Below are 16,207 nucleotides of genomic sequence, written 5' to 3'. Positions count from 1 at the left end.
TGAATCATGACAGTAATGACACTCTTGCCCAAAGTCAGCTTTTCCACGGGATTCAGGCTCAACCCTAGTTGAATTGAACTCTGCCCGTGGACCAAAGTATATTGGTGAGCGAAGCGCAAATCTATCCGAACGCCCCCACTCATTCCGAATACGGGGCTCTGCAAAGACTCTTTTGTGAGTCAACACATACTCATCCGCCAAAACCGCAGCTTCAGCGACATTCTTTACTTTTCGTTCGTTAATATATGTGGCAATACGATCAGGGATTGTGTCCTTAAATTGCTCTAACATAATCAGATCACACAGCCCTTGGAGAGTCACAACTTCAGAGGCGGAACACCAGCGATTAAACTGTAAAGATAATTGTCGCGCAAACTCAACATGAGTCTGTTTATCATCCTTTTTTAAAGTTCTAAATCGTTGGCGGTAAGCCTCAGGGACCAATTCATAAATTTGTAACACAGCCGTTTTAACCTTATCATAACTGGCACTGTCGTGTACACTAAGAGCTGAATATGCTTCCTGCGCTTTACCCGTCAGCACACACTGCAACATTAAGGTGCGGTCAGAATCAGGCCAACTCCTAGCGTCAGCAACACGCTCAAACAACGAAAATAATGTCTCAGGGTCTTTTTCATTAAACTGAGGCAATAACCGTAAGTTCCCAACAATATCAAATGTGTCCGGGGCACGACCAATAGAGGAACGACCCCTAGGTAAATCTAGGTCACCTTCCCAGAACAAACTCTCCCCTGAAATCTTTCCTTCCCTAACCAACTCTATCCGTTCTTGTTGCAACTTGATTTTAGCATGCTCCATATCTAATTCCTTTTCATACTTTACACGATCATACTCTAGCTTCTCACGATCATGCTGCCGATCATACTCTAGCTTCTCACGATCATGCTCTATCTTCTCACGATCATGCTGCCGATCATACTCTAGCTTCTCACGATCATACTCTATCTTCTCACGATCATGCTGCCGCTGTAACAGAAGCAGTTCTTTCTGCTGTTCAAAAAGAAGACTACTAGGACTAACCGATGGCATGGCCATTGTAACATTACGGGGAGATGACTCCTCAGCAGAAGCTGGCCCAGTGGTAACTTCAAGAATACCACTCCATCAGATTGGCCTTCAATATCAACCTAATAGAATTCTTTAGCCGTTTATCACTAATTTCAATCTTGTAGTATTCAGCGACTTTCAACAGCTGTTCTTTAGTACCTAATTCTAATAGTTCCTCTGATGGAAAGCGAATGAACTCATCTACAAAAGATGCCATAGTTACAACAAAAAATTCTCACTCTTCCCCTCTGCTGAGCACACCAGACCACAACTCAAGAAATGACAATCACCCTGAGTACCACAGAAGAGAGATGAGATACGGAGCTTCCCCAAACCTACATTAATTCAACCCTAGTCTTCGTGCGGATTTGCGGTGGGTATTTACGCACTGTAGCCCGCTGGCATGGAAATAAACCCCCCAGCACGCTGGTAGATTCCACCAAGCCACGGATGTGCCCCCGAGACAACTGCTCAGTCCACAGACACCACACAAAAATAACAAACATTAACCATGCCCAACATATTTCAAAAATGAAACAGGTCGCTAAGCCTTTCAGGGGTAAAAAGGCTATAGCTCCGGGTAGCAAGTTCCACTACCCTACCCAAATCTCCCACTGAGGTACACAGCCGATTACTCACCTCAGACCGATGTCCCAACAGAAAGTAGAACAAGAGTTTCCAGGCTGGGCAGGGCCTGGAAACTAACCATTATACTCTCTCCAACGCAACACACAAACCAAACAACAAAGGCCACCAATACTGGGCCTATCAAATTCAACCAAAATACGCAAACCAAACACGTACCTCCACGTTCTCCCAAACCAATACGTTCAAAAATCCCGGATGAGCCCCCACTTGTCACGAACCGGCTCAGAGCCCGTAACAAAAGGGAGACCACGTGGAGATAAGGAGTAACCAAAATATATTTATTTAACTAACGAAACTAGGTATAATATACAATGGGATGTGTAATCAGTAATCAGTAGTGTAAGTGAGTGTTTTGCATGCATGAATGTGATAATGCAGGGTGTTGAAAGATGCTAACACAAACAACCAAAAAGCACCATGAAACATAACCGAAACACAAACAAATCTGTCAAGGTATCTGCCTGGAGAGAGTCTCCCCCATGAATGGGGAAGTGGTGTTTTTATCTTGGGAGAGTGGGCCCAGGTGTTTCCCATGTAGCTGACGACCCTCCCAACTCCGCCCACCAGCATCCTAATAAGGAAACAAGATTAAAGAGAGAGAAAGCGGTAGACAGAGTGGGAGGGTCGTCACACTCCAGAGGCACAATCCCATTGACCGGGCTAAGGAGTCCATCATGGGTTGGAACATATTTTGCCATGCTCATTGTTGGAAGTCGGCACAGCCTGCCCTGGGACGTCTCCCTGCTGGCTTGGGAAAAACCTTGGTTCTCTCTGCTATTCTGGCGGAGTACCAGGACTTATGGGAGGTTTTGAACTCTGCCCGAGCCACATCTCTTCTGCCACATTGGCAATATGACTGTGCTACCGACCTTCTCCCGGGCACTGCATCGCCTTGGGGGAGACTTTATTCCCTGTTGGGTCCTGAGACCAAAGCGATGGAAGAGTATATTGAGGACTCACTGCAGAGATTATAAGTCCATCTTCCTCTTCTTTGTGTAGAAGAAGGACAATACCCAGCACCCATGTATCGACTACCGTGGTCTCAATGACATTACCGTTAAAAAGCGTTACCCGTTACCACTCATCTCCTCAGCATTTGAGCCTCTCCAGGGGGCGATCCTCTTCTCAAAGTTGGACCTTTGGAACGCCTACTATCTGGTTTGGATACGGAAAGGAGATGAGTGGAAGACTGCCTTGAACACAGCTAGCAGGCACTACGAGTACCTGGTGATGCTGTTCGGACTGACCAATGCTCCCTCAGCATGTCCTCCATGTCCGACAGGTCCTCCAGCATCTCCTGGAGAACCAGCTTTTCGTGAAGGCTGAGAAATGTGAGTTACATCACTCCACCATCTCCTTCCTAGGATACATCATCGCTGCAGGGAATATTCAGATAGACCTTGACCATGTGAGAGCTGTGTTGGATTGGCTTCAACCCACATCCAGAGTGCAGTTGTAACGTTTCCTGGGGTTTGCCCATTTCTACCGTTGTTTCGTCCGGGGTTACAGCACCTTTGCACTCACCTCTCCCAAGGTTTCGTTCATATGGTCTCCAGCAGCTGAACGGGCGTTCTCAGACCACAAGCATTGCTGCAACTTTTGCCTTCCACTCGAACTACTATAATAAACTCGAGACTCGTACTATTTAGCCTGCGCCGTGATAACAGGAGTTGCTTACCAAGACAGTGAAAGTTCCTGAAGTTCCTAAATCTACTTGAAAATCTATGGCAAGATCTGAAAATAGTTGCCTAGCAATGATCAACAAGCAATTTGACAGAGCTTTAAGAATTCTGAAAATAATAATGAGCAAATGCTGCATAATCCGGGTGTGGAAAGCGCTTAGATACTTACCCAGAAAAACTCATAGTTGTAATCGCTGCCAAAGGTGCTTCTTCAAAGTATTGACCCAGGGGTATGAATACCTAAGTAAATTAGATTTTTCTGTATTTCATTTTCAATGCATTTTTTTTTAAATATCAAAAAACATGTTTTCACTCTGACATTATGGGGTATTGTGTGTAGATGTCTGAGACAAATAAATACATTGAATCCACTTTTAAATCAGGCTGTAATACAAGAAAATGTGGAATATGTTTTTTTTGTGTGTACTTTTTACCACTTTTTCATGATATCAAACAGGTAGTTACAGTCTTGTCTTCGCGCTGCAACTCAGGAAAGGCCTCGGGAAAGAGCCATCCGTATGGACTCGGTCGAGAGCCATGCGTCCTCCGAAACATGACCCTGCCAATCCGCACTGCTCGCTTAACCTGGAAACCAGCCACACCAATGTGTCGGAAGAAACACCTTACAACTGGTGACCGAAGTCAGCATGCATGCGCCCGGTCCGCCACAATGAGTTGCTAGAGTGCAATGGGACAAGGACATGCCGGCCAAACCCTCCCCTATCTCAGATGACGCTGGGCCAATTGTGCGCCGCCTCATGGGTCTCCCGGTCATGGATGGCTGCGACACAGCCTAGGATCGAAGCCGGGTCTGTAGTGATGTCTCAAGCACTGAGATACTGTTGCGCCACTCGGGAGGCCCTATGAATACTTTCTGAAGGCACTGTAAATGCTACATTTTGTTTTGGTACCAAGGACTGATATGACAATTATTAGAGACGCTCTCTGGAAACCAAGACAAGATAAGAGATATATTCAGAATAATATTTTATTTCATATATGTATACTCTGATACTGTATCACCACATAGTGATCAATGATGTATATAATCCCTGGATTGCTGATGCTATGTTTAGGCCATGGAGAGGCTTTGAAGCCACCGGTCGGCCATATTGGCACTCCTCAGAAAAGCAGAACAGCAGTCAGAATTAATGGAATTATACAGTATTTCAAGGACATAATTACATGAATACTTTGTAAAATGTTGTTCTATATATTTTTTTTTTCGTTTAAAAAAAAATGTTTAGCTTACATAATATAATTTAAAAGTATACATTAAGTTGTCTGTAATACAATAAATGTGGACAAAATGAATGTAGACATTTTTCACACTGGTGGAGGAGTGCCAAAGAGGCTCCGTGGGTCCTCCCCCTGGGTAGACATCTGGTGTAGCCTAAATCATTGGTAGTGACGCATGTCGTTTTAAAATCGAGTTATTGCATAGCTTTTTTTTGTTGCTATTTCCTGTCTCTGTGTGGGTTTTTGTATTTTCTTAGATAATCTATTTGATTTTGTTGTGCTTGCTCCGTTTGTAGATTCTGAGGAGGAAGTGCTGGATGATAAATACGACCTGAAGAAGGGTCTTATTTAGCAGGTAGATAAACTGTCTGTACCTCTCAAACTAATGAGGCAAACTAATGAGCTATCTGTCGAGGTTAACTTTTAATAAAATCTCAAAATTATTTCTGTGTGTAGAATGGTGTATATCATAGGTATGATTTATCTAAGTAAAATATGAAAGCTGTATGGCTCTATTGTCAAAAGGTAATTTTGATACCAAAATACTTCCATAATACAACATGGAATTTTTGGTTTGATTAATTATGTGGCTCAATCTGTTTTGGAGATAACAAGATAATAATAGAATTTGTGTTTTGCTTTTTTTTTAGCATGCTTTTTAAAAAGTACCACCTTTAGTGGTCATCCTGGAATGTGGAACCCATTTGAAGTTGCCCAAGTTCTCGCAGTAGCTGCCCAAGCTAACTGTGAAGCAAGACTTGGCCTTACAACTCCCGCATGTTCTGTATTCCTCCACTGAGAGATCTATGTTCCTCAGCCTATTCACCATCTACACACCTGCTTCATATCCCTTCGCCTCTTCACTCCCTTCAAGCTTCATGAAGGGCGCACGCCCATGCAGCATCAGCTTAGCTGTATGCGGGTTGGGCCAGGTTGTTGTAAATTCTTTAATGAAATCTGAAAACAGAGGTAGGTTGACTGTGGGAGCCACAGGGGCCAGGTTCTTTCCACTGAACCTTGATCACTTCTGCGCCGGGGGTGAACACGGCCACTTCACCTCTAAATGCATAGCCACTCTGCTGTACAGTCTCTGAGGATGAGTGGTATCAGGGGTGACAGAATTTTCATCAAAATCAATGTCTAGAATCCAAGTGAAGGGTTCACCCTCTCTCTTCCGGTACCAGTCGATGAAGTTACCCGCACACCGACCAGTACTTTGCAGTCGAAGGAGACAATATGTCTCTCTCTCCTAGTCTCTGATATTTGGTCCTGTTGCAACCACTGTTCTGAAGCAGCCACTGAAAAACAGAAGTGGAATACTAAAAAACACACAGTAAAGTTACTTTATTGAAATATCTGGATACAGGTTGGATGAACCACTTAAGAGAGTATATTGTTAAACCACAGTCCATGTTCAGTGAATATGGGCTTAAGAATTGAGAAAATCAAAAGCTGTATAACACTATAACATTGAACAATATGAATATGAAAAATAAATAATCACTGAAAATCAAATTGATTTCACAGATCTTTACTGAAGTATGGTTTGTATCATACAGTTGAGAATGAAGATGAGAGGTGATACACCAGCTGGGAGTGTCATTTCAAACAGTTATGTAACTTCTTGGGGTGCAATTTTATTTTTTATTTTTTTCGTTATTAGCTTGATTAAAACCACAGAGTTTCTGTACAGGGTGTGTGGATCAGTTTTTACTGTGGGTTCCAGAGACCCAGCAGGCACAGTAGTAGGTGGCAGAATGGGACACTTTAACTGACTGGATCTTCAGATCACAGGTGTTCTTCTTTCTCATGGCTGAGAAATCATCTTCTTGAGGATGGTCGAAATTTCCATAGACTCCGCAGTCATCCTTTTTGATGATAAGAATCAAGGTAAAAGTTTCTCCCTCTTTCTTCTGGTACCAGTGGACATACGTTCCACACCGGTCATAGTCTTTGCAGCTGAAGGAGACCACCTCTCCCTTTTTCCTAGTCCATGAAATCTCCTGGTCCAATTTCTGCCCTGACACTGACACTGCAATGACAAAATCAACACACTCAAACAAAACTACATTAGCAGAAGTTAAAAGCATTCACATGTCCACAATATTTGCATCAATCAAAGATTTAAATTCAGACATAGACACTATTTTCCTCTAGTAATTTTCAGTTGCTCCATGAACTATTCTAAGTGATGGACACACTTACTTAAATAAAGTGAGTAAAGAATGACAACAGAGCCTAGAGACATTTCTATAATGATTCTGATGTGTCCTCTTTTGAACCTGAAGATAATTGTGTTCAGTTGAGAAAGATGATGTGAAGTGAAACACTGTCACTTGGGCCTTGTGGTTTCTAACTTCTCCTCCAATCTGATGTCACTTCCTGCTGTCCTTGACAAGGGCTATGTTCCAATTATATTATCTACTTATCGCTCCCCCTTCTCCCAAAGTGTGCACTTGTTTACTTCCCTTCACTGATTTGAAAGAAACATGGTGGGAATGCCAGTAGCCCATGCCTCGACCGATCTAATGCTTGTGGGAAGTAGTGAACACTTCAGGAGAAAGGATGTAATATTGGGACGCACGCATTCACTGTCTAAATAAAGAAAAAATGTATTTTTACCAAATGTATCAATACTACTCAGCTAAGTGATTAATTCCTGATGTATACATGAACTTGTTCAACGTCCTCCTAAAAAAAAAGACTTGATGTAGACCTCGGTGTACCTTTAATGCTGACATTGCTCCCCTGTCTCTTTCTCCACAAGATGGTGATAAAACATAAGCCTATAAATCATGTTTGATAAATCAAGTTGAATAGAGAAATGGTTCACATAACAGACCAATGGCTATATATTTTCAATTCTATAAATGGGAACCATTGATTTTGATCACTGATGTTCTGTTTCCTTGGCAGAGGGTAGTTTGGGGAGAGGGATGAAATGGGTGGCCTTGGAGAATTGATCCACTACCGTCAGAATGACAGTGTTGCCATCAGAAAGAGGGAGCCCAGTGACAACGTCGAGAGATATGGCACCAGGGACGATGATGGACAGGTAGTGGCTGTAGGAGGCCAGAAGGAGCTTGCCGTGGAGTCTTGTTCTGAGCACACACTGTGCATGCGGCGACAAAGGCAGAGATGTCAGGAACCATTGTGGGCCACCAGAAACTATGTCATATGAAGGCTAGGGTACGACGGGAACCTAGATGACTGGTCAGCCTGGAGGAATGAGCCCATTCCAGGACCAAGGACCGGGCTGAGTTCGGAACAAATAACCGGTTAGCCCGGGCCTCCTTCAGGTTCAGGCTGGGAACATTGTGCCCTGTGAACCAAGGTTTAAATACCCCAATCCACTGAAGCTGCAAGGCATGAGGTAGGCTGAATGGTTTCGGAGACAGAGGGTGTGGCAGAGGAACTGTATATGCGGGAGAGGGCGTCCGTCTTCACATTTTTGGACCCTGGGCAGTAGGAAATGGTGACGTTGAATCTTGTGAACAATAAAGCCCACCTGGCCTGCCTGGAGTTAAGGCGCTTGGTTGTACAGAGATATTCCACATTTTTATGGTCGGTCCAGACCACGAAGGGCTGTTCTGCGCCTTCCAGCCAATGCCTCCACTCCTCCAGCGCCATCTTGACAGCCAGGAATTCTCTGTTGCCAACGTCATAGTTCCTGTCTGCCGGACTGAGACGATGGGACAGGAAGGCACAAGGATGGAGATTCTGATCCTGGGCAGATCGCTGGGACAGGATGGCCCCCACTCCAACATCAGAAGCATCAACCTCTTTCACAAATTGACGGGATGGATCCGGATGGACGAGGATGTGCTGTGGGGAACCGATGTTTCAGGTCCACAAGGGCTTTGTTGACCGCTGGAGACCATGTGAACAGTACTTTGGAAGAGGTGAGGCTGCCAGGGTGCTGTAGCCCCAAATGAAATGGCGGTAGAAATTGGCGAAACCTAGGAAACATTGTAACTGCACTCTGGATGTAGGTTGAGGCCACTCTTCCACTGCTTTCACTTTTTTTCTGGATCTATTTGTACATTTCGATCAGCGATAACATATTCCAGAAAGGAGATTGTTGAGTGGTGAGACTCACATTTCTCGGTTGGTTCTCCAGGAAACACTGAAGAACTTGTCTGACATGAAGAACATGTTCTTGGGCACACCGGGAAAAAAACAGGATGTCGTCCAGAACACAAAACCATTTAACATATCCCGGAGCACATCGTTTACCAGAGCCTGAAAAACAGTGGGGGCGTTGGTGAGTCCAAATGGCATGACCTGGTACTCATAATGTCCACTGGCTGTATTAACTTCTTGACGCAATTCTTTTTTAAAAATGACGTTCCCAAGGTAAACGGACTATTTCTCAGGCCCAGATCGTAGAATATGCATATAATTTACAGATTAGGATAGAAAACACTCCAAAGTTTCCAAAACTGTCAAAATATTGTCTGTGAGTATAACAAAACTGATTTTGCAGGCAAAAACCTGAGGAAATCCAACCCGGAAGTGCATTTTCTTTTTTTAAATCCCTGTTTCATTGCCTGCCCCTCTTCCATTCAAAGGGGTATCAACCAAATTCCTTTTCCAATGGCTTCCTCAGTCTGTGACCAGGCTTTAGACATAGTTTCAGGCTTTTATTTTGAAAAATGAGCGAGATTTTTCAAAAGGAATCAGATGTCCTTTGATTAGTTCCTGCGCGCGAGAGGGGTAGCTCGACATTTTCTTTCTCTCTTCTATTGAATAGGTTACCGTCCGGTTGAAATATTATCGATTATGTATGTTAAAAACAACCTAAGGATTGATTATAAAAAACGTTTGACAGGTTTCTACGAACATTACGGATACTTTTTGGAATTTGTCTGCATTTCAGGAACGGAACGAGGCTGTGGTTTTCTGAACATAACGCGCAACCCAAATGGCTTTTTTTTTGTTATAAAACTAATATCTATCGAACAAAACAAACATTTATTTTGTAACTGGGAGTCTCGTGAGTACAAACATCCAAAGATTATCAAAGGTAAGCGATTAATTTTATTGCTTTTCTGACTTTCGTGACCAAGCTAATTTAAGGCTAGCTGTTCTAGCATTGATTGATACACTCACAAACGCAAAATCTGACACGATAGGTGGATTATTAACAACAAGCTAAGCTGTGTTTTGGTATATTTCACTTGTGATTCCATGATTATAAATGTGTTTTGTATTATTTTTGAATTTGGCGCTCTGCAATTCAGCGGTTGTTCAGGAAAATGATCCCGTTAAAGGGATCTGTGCGCCAAGAAGTTAAAGGCTGTCTTCCACTCATCTCCTTTGCGTATCCGAAGCAAGTGGTAGGCCAATCAAACTATGTTTTCAAAAGCATTCATACACTCAGCTGATACAGACCGGATCATACATCAAGCCTCAATCAGTTTGTCTCCTTACTCCATTTTATCAACAGTGTGAATGAGCCCATGCCACCAATTGGATGCTGGAAGACAACGGTCACAAGCTTGACCCAAGACAGTTTGGACGCAAAAAGGGCACATCGACGAGAGATGCCTTGTTCAGCTTCCTAGACATGATGTAAAATGCCTTGCAAGCAAGACCATCTGCACTGTAATAACAGATTGACCATAAAGTAGTAACAAAGTGTCTGATTCAGCTAGGAGTCAGAGAGTCCCTTATCCCCTGCGTATTTAGCTTCATCTACAACAGGAAGCAGAAGGTGAGGTAAGTTGCAACAACTGACTTGTGGAGTGGCTTCTTAATTAAGCTGTTTCACATTGGCAGTTTTGAAGTGACTCAAATAAAAATGTTTGCTTATACAGTCTGAACATCCAAAAAGCACATGGAATCTGACATTTCAAGCCCCTTGTCAAACTACCTTCGTAGGTGGTTTTAAGACATATAAATCGGATTCCTGGCCTTGTGACTTGTGTCTGAATGGTCAAATCAGATTTTTTTGCCCTCAAGTGGTTTTTAGACTTATTTGTCATATCCTATTGCTTGCTAGCTACTCGGTTGACAGTTTGACAAGAATATGTGGTAGGTAACTAGTTTGTTAATTGTTTACAAACAAATTAGTGAATGTGCTACCTAGCTAGCTAGTTGACTGCCTTGGCTAGCCAAAAAGGACTAGTTTTGAAATCCTTTAAAGCAGGGTTACCAAACTGGCGACCCCTGCAGTTGGAGTATGGCCCGGAGCACTTCGTTCATGGCAGTCCCGAGGCGTTCCGGGCACGAGTCGTGGTTGCGGAGCTTCGCTCCTACAGCGGAATGTCCGGCTGCTTCCTGTTTCCTTGGGTCGGTCATTCTGTCACTGACGTAACAGTGGAGGAGGCAGTCACAGGTTAAGAAATACTGAATGTATTTAAGCAGCATAGATCAAAACAGTACAAAACCAAAACGCTGTTGTGCTCAAAACATGTCTTCATAAAAAAAGGCACAGGGCGAACCCAAAGTACAAAAAATAAAGTACTCGGGAAATAGTAGGAGAGATTCCTCTCAGGAACATTTACAATGACCAACAAAGGGAGTATATATACAGTGATAGTGGGGATTGGAACCAGGTGTGTGTAATGATGATTAGACAAGTCCGGGGTTGATGAGTGAAGGACGTTTGCCAGCAGTATGCTCGGCAGCAGCTGGAAGGCTGGCGACGCCGAACACCTGAGCTGGATAGGAGGTCGAAGGCTGGATAGCTAAAGCGAAGGCTGTTCTGACACTTGGGTTGAGTTGGGCTAGGCGATACGGACAAAATATCATATCACAATATTTTTTCACATTTAAGGTTGATATGGTGTGTACCATAGGTATAATAAATATGTATTAATAAGTATGTATTCATATAAGAACATATAAAAGTTGTATGGCTCTATTGTCAAAAAGTCCTTTTGATAATGTTGACATGAAAATACTTCCACATTACTGTATTTTTAGGACACTATTTCTGGTTTGATTAATTATGTGGTTCACTGATCAGTTTTTGAGAATACAAGGTTATAATATAATTTGTGTTTTGCTTGCTTACAACATGCTTCATTTATTTTTTTAGAAGTACCAGTTTTAGTGGTCATCCTGGAAATTGCAATGTTTGAATATCACAACTTTGAGCGATAGAACCCAAAGTTACCCAAGTTCTCACAGCAGCTGCCCCATCTAACTCTGAAGGAAGACTTTGCCTTACAACCACCGCGTGTTCTGTATTCCTCCACAGAGATCCACACTCCTCAGCCGACTCACCGTCTACACACCTGCTTCATTTCTTTTCGCCTCGTCAATCAAGCTTCCTAACAGTTGTATTTAAAGATGAAGATACTGGTAAATTTTGACTTGACTTTGTGAATACAGCTAACATTTTTGGAAACCATATTCTTTCTGATAAAACTAGATCCTGATGTGTTTATATTGGTAAATCATGGCTCCAAAATCAGTTCAGAGTTGAAGACTGAGAAGTCAGCATGGGCAGTGTGTGCCAATTGAGTCCTTAATGATGGCACTTGTGTCAGGACCCGGTGCGAGAAACAGTCACTAATAATCGTCAGAACCCAGAAGATGAGGCAGACACAGCAGTACTAGAGATGGTGGTTTAATTAAAGAACAAAATCCTCAGGCAAAGAATCTAAATCCACAATGTCCAAACATAAAGCCAAGAAGCACAAAATGGATATCCTCCAAAATACAAAGAAACTCCACAAAGTGGTAAAAACAGCAGGGAAAAAACAAACCACAAAAGACTACTCAAAAATACACAAGAACTAAACCAGAGAACATCTGGAAAATCCAATAAGAGAATCATATGTTCAGAACAAGGCTGGGGCTGGGTGCTAACATACAAACACTGAGCAAGGAACTGAGGAACACACAGGGTTTAAATACTAACAAGGGAACGACACAGGTGCAAACAATAATTAGAGCAAGGAAAAACAAAAGGTACAAAAAAGGTGCAATGGGGACATCTAGTGACCAAAACCTGAACAGTCCTGGCCAAAACCTGACAACTTGAATATCAATAGATTGCCTAATATCATTAAAACATGTTCAGAGTAATCTCCTTTGGAATACTATCAAGAGGGAAAAATAGAATAGGCTGCATAACCAACACAGCTGTGCCTACATATGCATATTATTATAATGTAACAAGTTCATACAATATGTCCAAATGCATGCATTTGGGAACTCATTGACAGAATGTTTTTTTAAATGGCTGCCATCTTTTCATTGTAGGAAGTGAACAAATTGTGGAATCATACAGTACAACCATTAAAACCACTAGGCAGTGTTATACTATTTGTTTGCTAAACTGACATTTTAGAAGAAGGGCATTAGCGTGGAATGTTCTTGATAAACTTTGCATTTAGCTTTGCAAAATGCATCAATATACAAATTCAACATGTCTTCCTTGTTGGACAGGACAGAATACTTTTTTTGAACTGATTTTGGAGTTCACACTGGTGTCTAACAGCCACCTGTGTGGTTTACAGAAGCTGTGTTTGAATTAAAGAGAATGACTCCCACCCCCATTTCTATCCACCATGACAAGAGTATGAAAGTGGCAATGGTAATAAAACTTCTGTGCAATGGTAATAATACTTGCAAACATTTGAAAGAGTTGAAATGTATCAAAATGCGCATCAGCCAATTAAAATTGTCATAGATACACGTGACAAAATGATACTTATAAACTGGGTTGTTCGAGCCCTGAATGCTGATTGGCTGACATCCGTGGTATATCATCATGTATACCACGGGTCTGACAAAACATTTATTTTTACTGTTCTAATTATGTTGGTAACCAGTTTATAATAGCAATAAGGCACCTCGGGAGTTTGTGGTATATGGCCAATATACCAATGCTAAGTGCTGTATCCAGGCATTCCGCGATGCGTCGTGCTTAAGAACAGACCTTGGCCATGGTATATTGGCCATATACCACACCCCCTTATTCCCCGTGAGATGACCTGGAACCCTAAGCTATATGGAATTGTTTTGAGGTTATACGAAGGATCATTTAGCTATTAGATTTTTTATTTTAAGACCCCTTGAAGTATCAACAAAATTCTTTAAAACAGGGACCTTCAAGTGAGTCTTAAAGGGCCTGTGAGAGTCTCACCTTTCCACAGAGGGGTATGTAGCCGAAACTGTTCAGACACCACAAGACACAGAACACCATTGTGTTCGTGAGAGTGTCATCTTTCCATAGAGTGTTCATAATAGGGTGTAGGCCAAACCGTTCGGATGCTACAGACGACTTTTGTGAGAAGACTGATTATGGGGATGTCTCATGATTTGACAAACACCGCTCGAGCTCTGTCACCTTTCACGCGGAAGTGCAACATTGTCAGATGCGGTGGATTGAGACGCATTCAATGCAACCCAGATATCTCAAACTGACTGGTTACGGGGATTTTTTTTTAATGGTAATATTTCCGTAGGGGTGCGAACATCGACCTTTTGGGTTGCCTTTTAATGGTGCACGCTGTCAAAGCCTAATCAGATTTAATCCTGGCCTTAGTGTTCTATATTGAAGACCCACTAAACTGAGTATTCTCTATTCAATACAGTAAATTCATTAGGTTCATCTTTTAAGACACCAAGTTAATTTTCAGTGACAAGCCTGTGTGTTTATAAAGTAGCCTAACCCTACCACATTTGATCATGAATTACATTGGTTGTCAATTCAATAATGTGTATAAATGAAAGTTACAATTCTATGATTTATTTATGTTATTGATAGTATTATAGGCCTATATAAGTTTTGTTTTGCATTTCTTTAGATTTGAATGAAATGTAACACTTGAACATATTGTTCGTCTTTGGGAAGTGTAGAGAAAAGAAAGCAATTAATACAACATTTTGGTAGGACGTAACATTAAAACAGAATAAATGGTAATAACATAACAGAAACGTAAGTCTACTGTATTTACTACTTCTTTGGATAATAATGTTAATTTCCTTTCCAAAGATGTTAGAAACAAACTAAACACTTAACCCTGATTTCATTTGATTGTTTCAAGGTAAAAAGTACACAGAAGTAAGAGTTTGTTTTGTCATAGGGCTATAATTCCACAAATGCAAGAACCATAAGCTACCGTTGACTCGTTTTGTCAGCCATCGCTGTCATATTCTTCAATTTGATGGCAGGAGCCAAACCCACAAAGAGCTGAAAACGGACCAAGATAAAAATGAATCATCCAGCAGCTTTGGATAACCAACACACACTCGAGCTGTGGTTATGCAGCTAGCTATATCTTGTTTCCAGTAACTACCGTTTCACAATACTTCAGAAAACCAAATATACATTAACCACATTTTCCCACCACTATTGAGTCTAGGCTCAACATCTGTGTTGGAACATGCACATTGAAGCAAACAAGTAAGACAGAGAATAGTGGATCTTACAATTTTATTGTTCCGCTTCTGATGAGATTCAATCAAATAACATTCAAATGTGAATAGATGATCTTATAGTAAAGCAATGCAATGTTTTTTTGGGGTGGGGGTTAAGTAGCCTTTATTCATTCAAAGCAACAAGGAACTGTAAAAATAAGAAGAACCATTGTAACTTTTTGTTCACAAAAGCAGCGTTTATTAAATCCATCCTCATCTGAAAGGATATTATTTTGAGCAGGCTGTGTTACTCTTTATAAAAGCAATGTATTCATGTAAAAAGCACCAAATGATTTTGCGCATGGCCCAATTTTTATGCTCAATAAGCACTCAGCATTTAGATATTTAAAGCAAAAATTGATTCTCTTATTCATTAATTAAGATGTGAAATACTATGTTAGAACAATTACACTTCAATACAAGACAAGTTGCTAAATATTATATTGGATAATGATTTAGAACTCATGGGCCTACATATTTAGGAACATTTTGTATAATTTAGGCCTACCTACATTTTGCAGGGAAACTAACAAAAAAAGTCTAAATTAAAATCATAATTTATTTACATTCAAGATTTGCTCTGCTTATTTTTCAGAAAACCTTAACCATTATTCATGTGTCTGCAGTGGGTAGCTCCCACATGAGGGAAACAATACACCATATACAAAATTAAATGTGCTGCAATTGTCATATTTGGCAGTTGAAGCTATTAGAAGACATGGAAATCTATGGCTCATATTATTGTAGCATCTAAAAAATAAAGCAGGAAAAATAAAAGCAATACAAATGAAATGTTAAACCTCAATGGGATGTAAAATCCATGTTACTCAGCCCACTACAACTCCATCCATACATGGGGGGGGGTATCCTTTCAATAAATGTGTCTACAGGTGCTGGGTCCTCTTCCCAAGCGCCTGTGGTGCAGCAGGATAGAGAGCCCACAGCAGTACACCATGCTCTTCACTATCATCACTGTGTAGACCACAGAGGCCAGGTTCAGACTAAACGTTGACGGGAAGGAATCTGGAGAAGAGAAAAGAGTAAGGCCGGGATTCAGTCTGATTGCTGGTTACAGGCATTGCGGTTTTTAAAGACATTCTCCTTTTAAGCCGACATATGCAACATTTGGATGGCACCGTGGATGGCATCTCGGCAAACACAGGAAACATGCCTTTAAAAGACACTTTGCC

General features: G+C 41.5%; 2 protein-coding genes across 2 annotated transcripts in view; both read right to left on the bottom strand.

The window, feature by feature from the left end:
- Positions 1-10,940, bottom strand: part of LOC129825868 (uncharacterized) — a 33,383-nt gene extending 22,443 nt beyond the window's left edge. The window contains exons 1-4 of the mRNA XM_055885996.1: positions 10,795-10,940; positions 8,146-8,319; positions 7,674-7,738; positions 6,368-6,669 (exon numbers count right to left, since the gene is read on the bottom strand). Of these exons, the coding sequence (XP_055741971.1) occupies positions 6,368-6,669; positions 7,674-7,738; positions 8,146-8,319; positions 10,795-10,940 (687 nt within the window). The remainder of the gene's footprint in view (positions 1-6,367; positions 6,670-7,673; positions 7,739-8,145; positions 8,320-10,794) is intronic.
- Positions 10,941-15,047: 4,107 nt separating this feature from the next.
- LOC129825867 (immunoglobulin lambda-1 light chain-like) overlaps positions 15,048-16,207 on the bottom strand; it is a 28,181-nt gene continuing 27,021 nt past the window's right edge. Inside the window, exon 5 of the mRNA XM_055885995.1 lies at positions 15,048-16,040. Within this exon, the coding sequence (XP_055741970.1) occupies positions 15,889-16,040 (152 nt within the window). The 3' untranslated portion in view covers positions 15,048-15,888. The remainder of the gene's footprint in view (positions 16,041-16,207) is intronic.

This window comes from Salvelinus fontinalis, chromosome 28 (genome assembly GCF_029448725.1).
Source record: "Salvelinus fontinalis isolate EN_2023a chromosome 28, ASM2944872v1, whole genome shotgun sequence".
Lineage (NCBI taxonomy): Eukaryota > Metazoa > Chordata > Actinopteri > Salmoniformes > Salmonidae > Salvelinus > Salvelinus fontinalis.
Note: the sequence above shows the minus strand (reverse complement) of the source record. Positions and strands in the feature narration are given on the sequence as shown.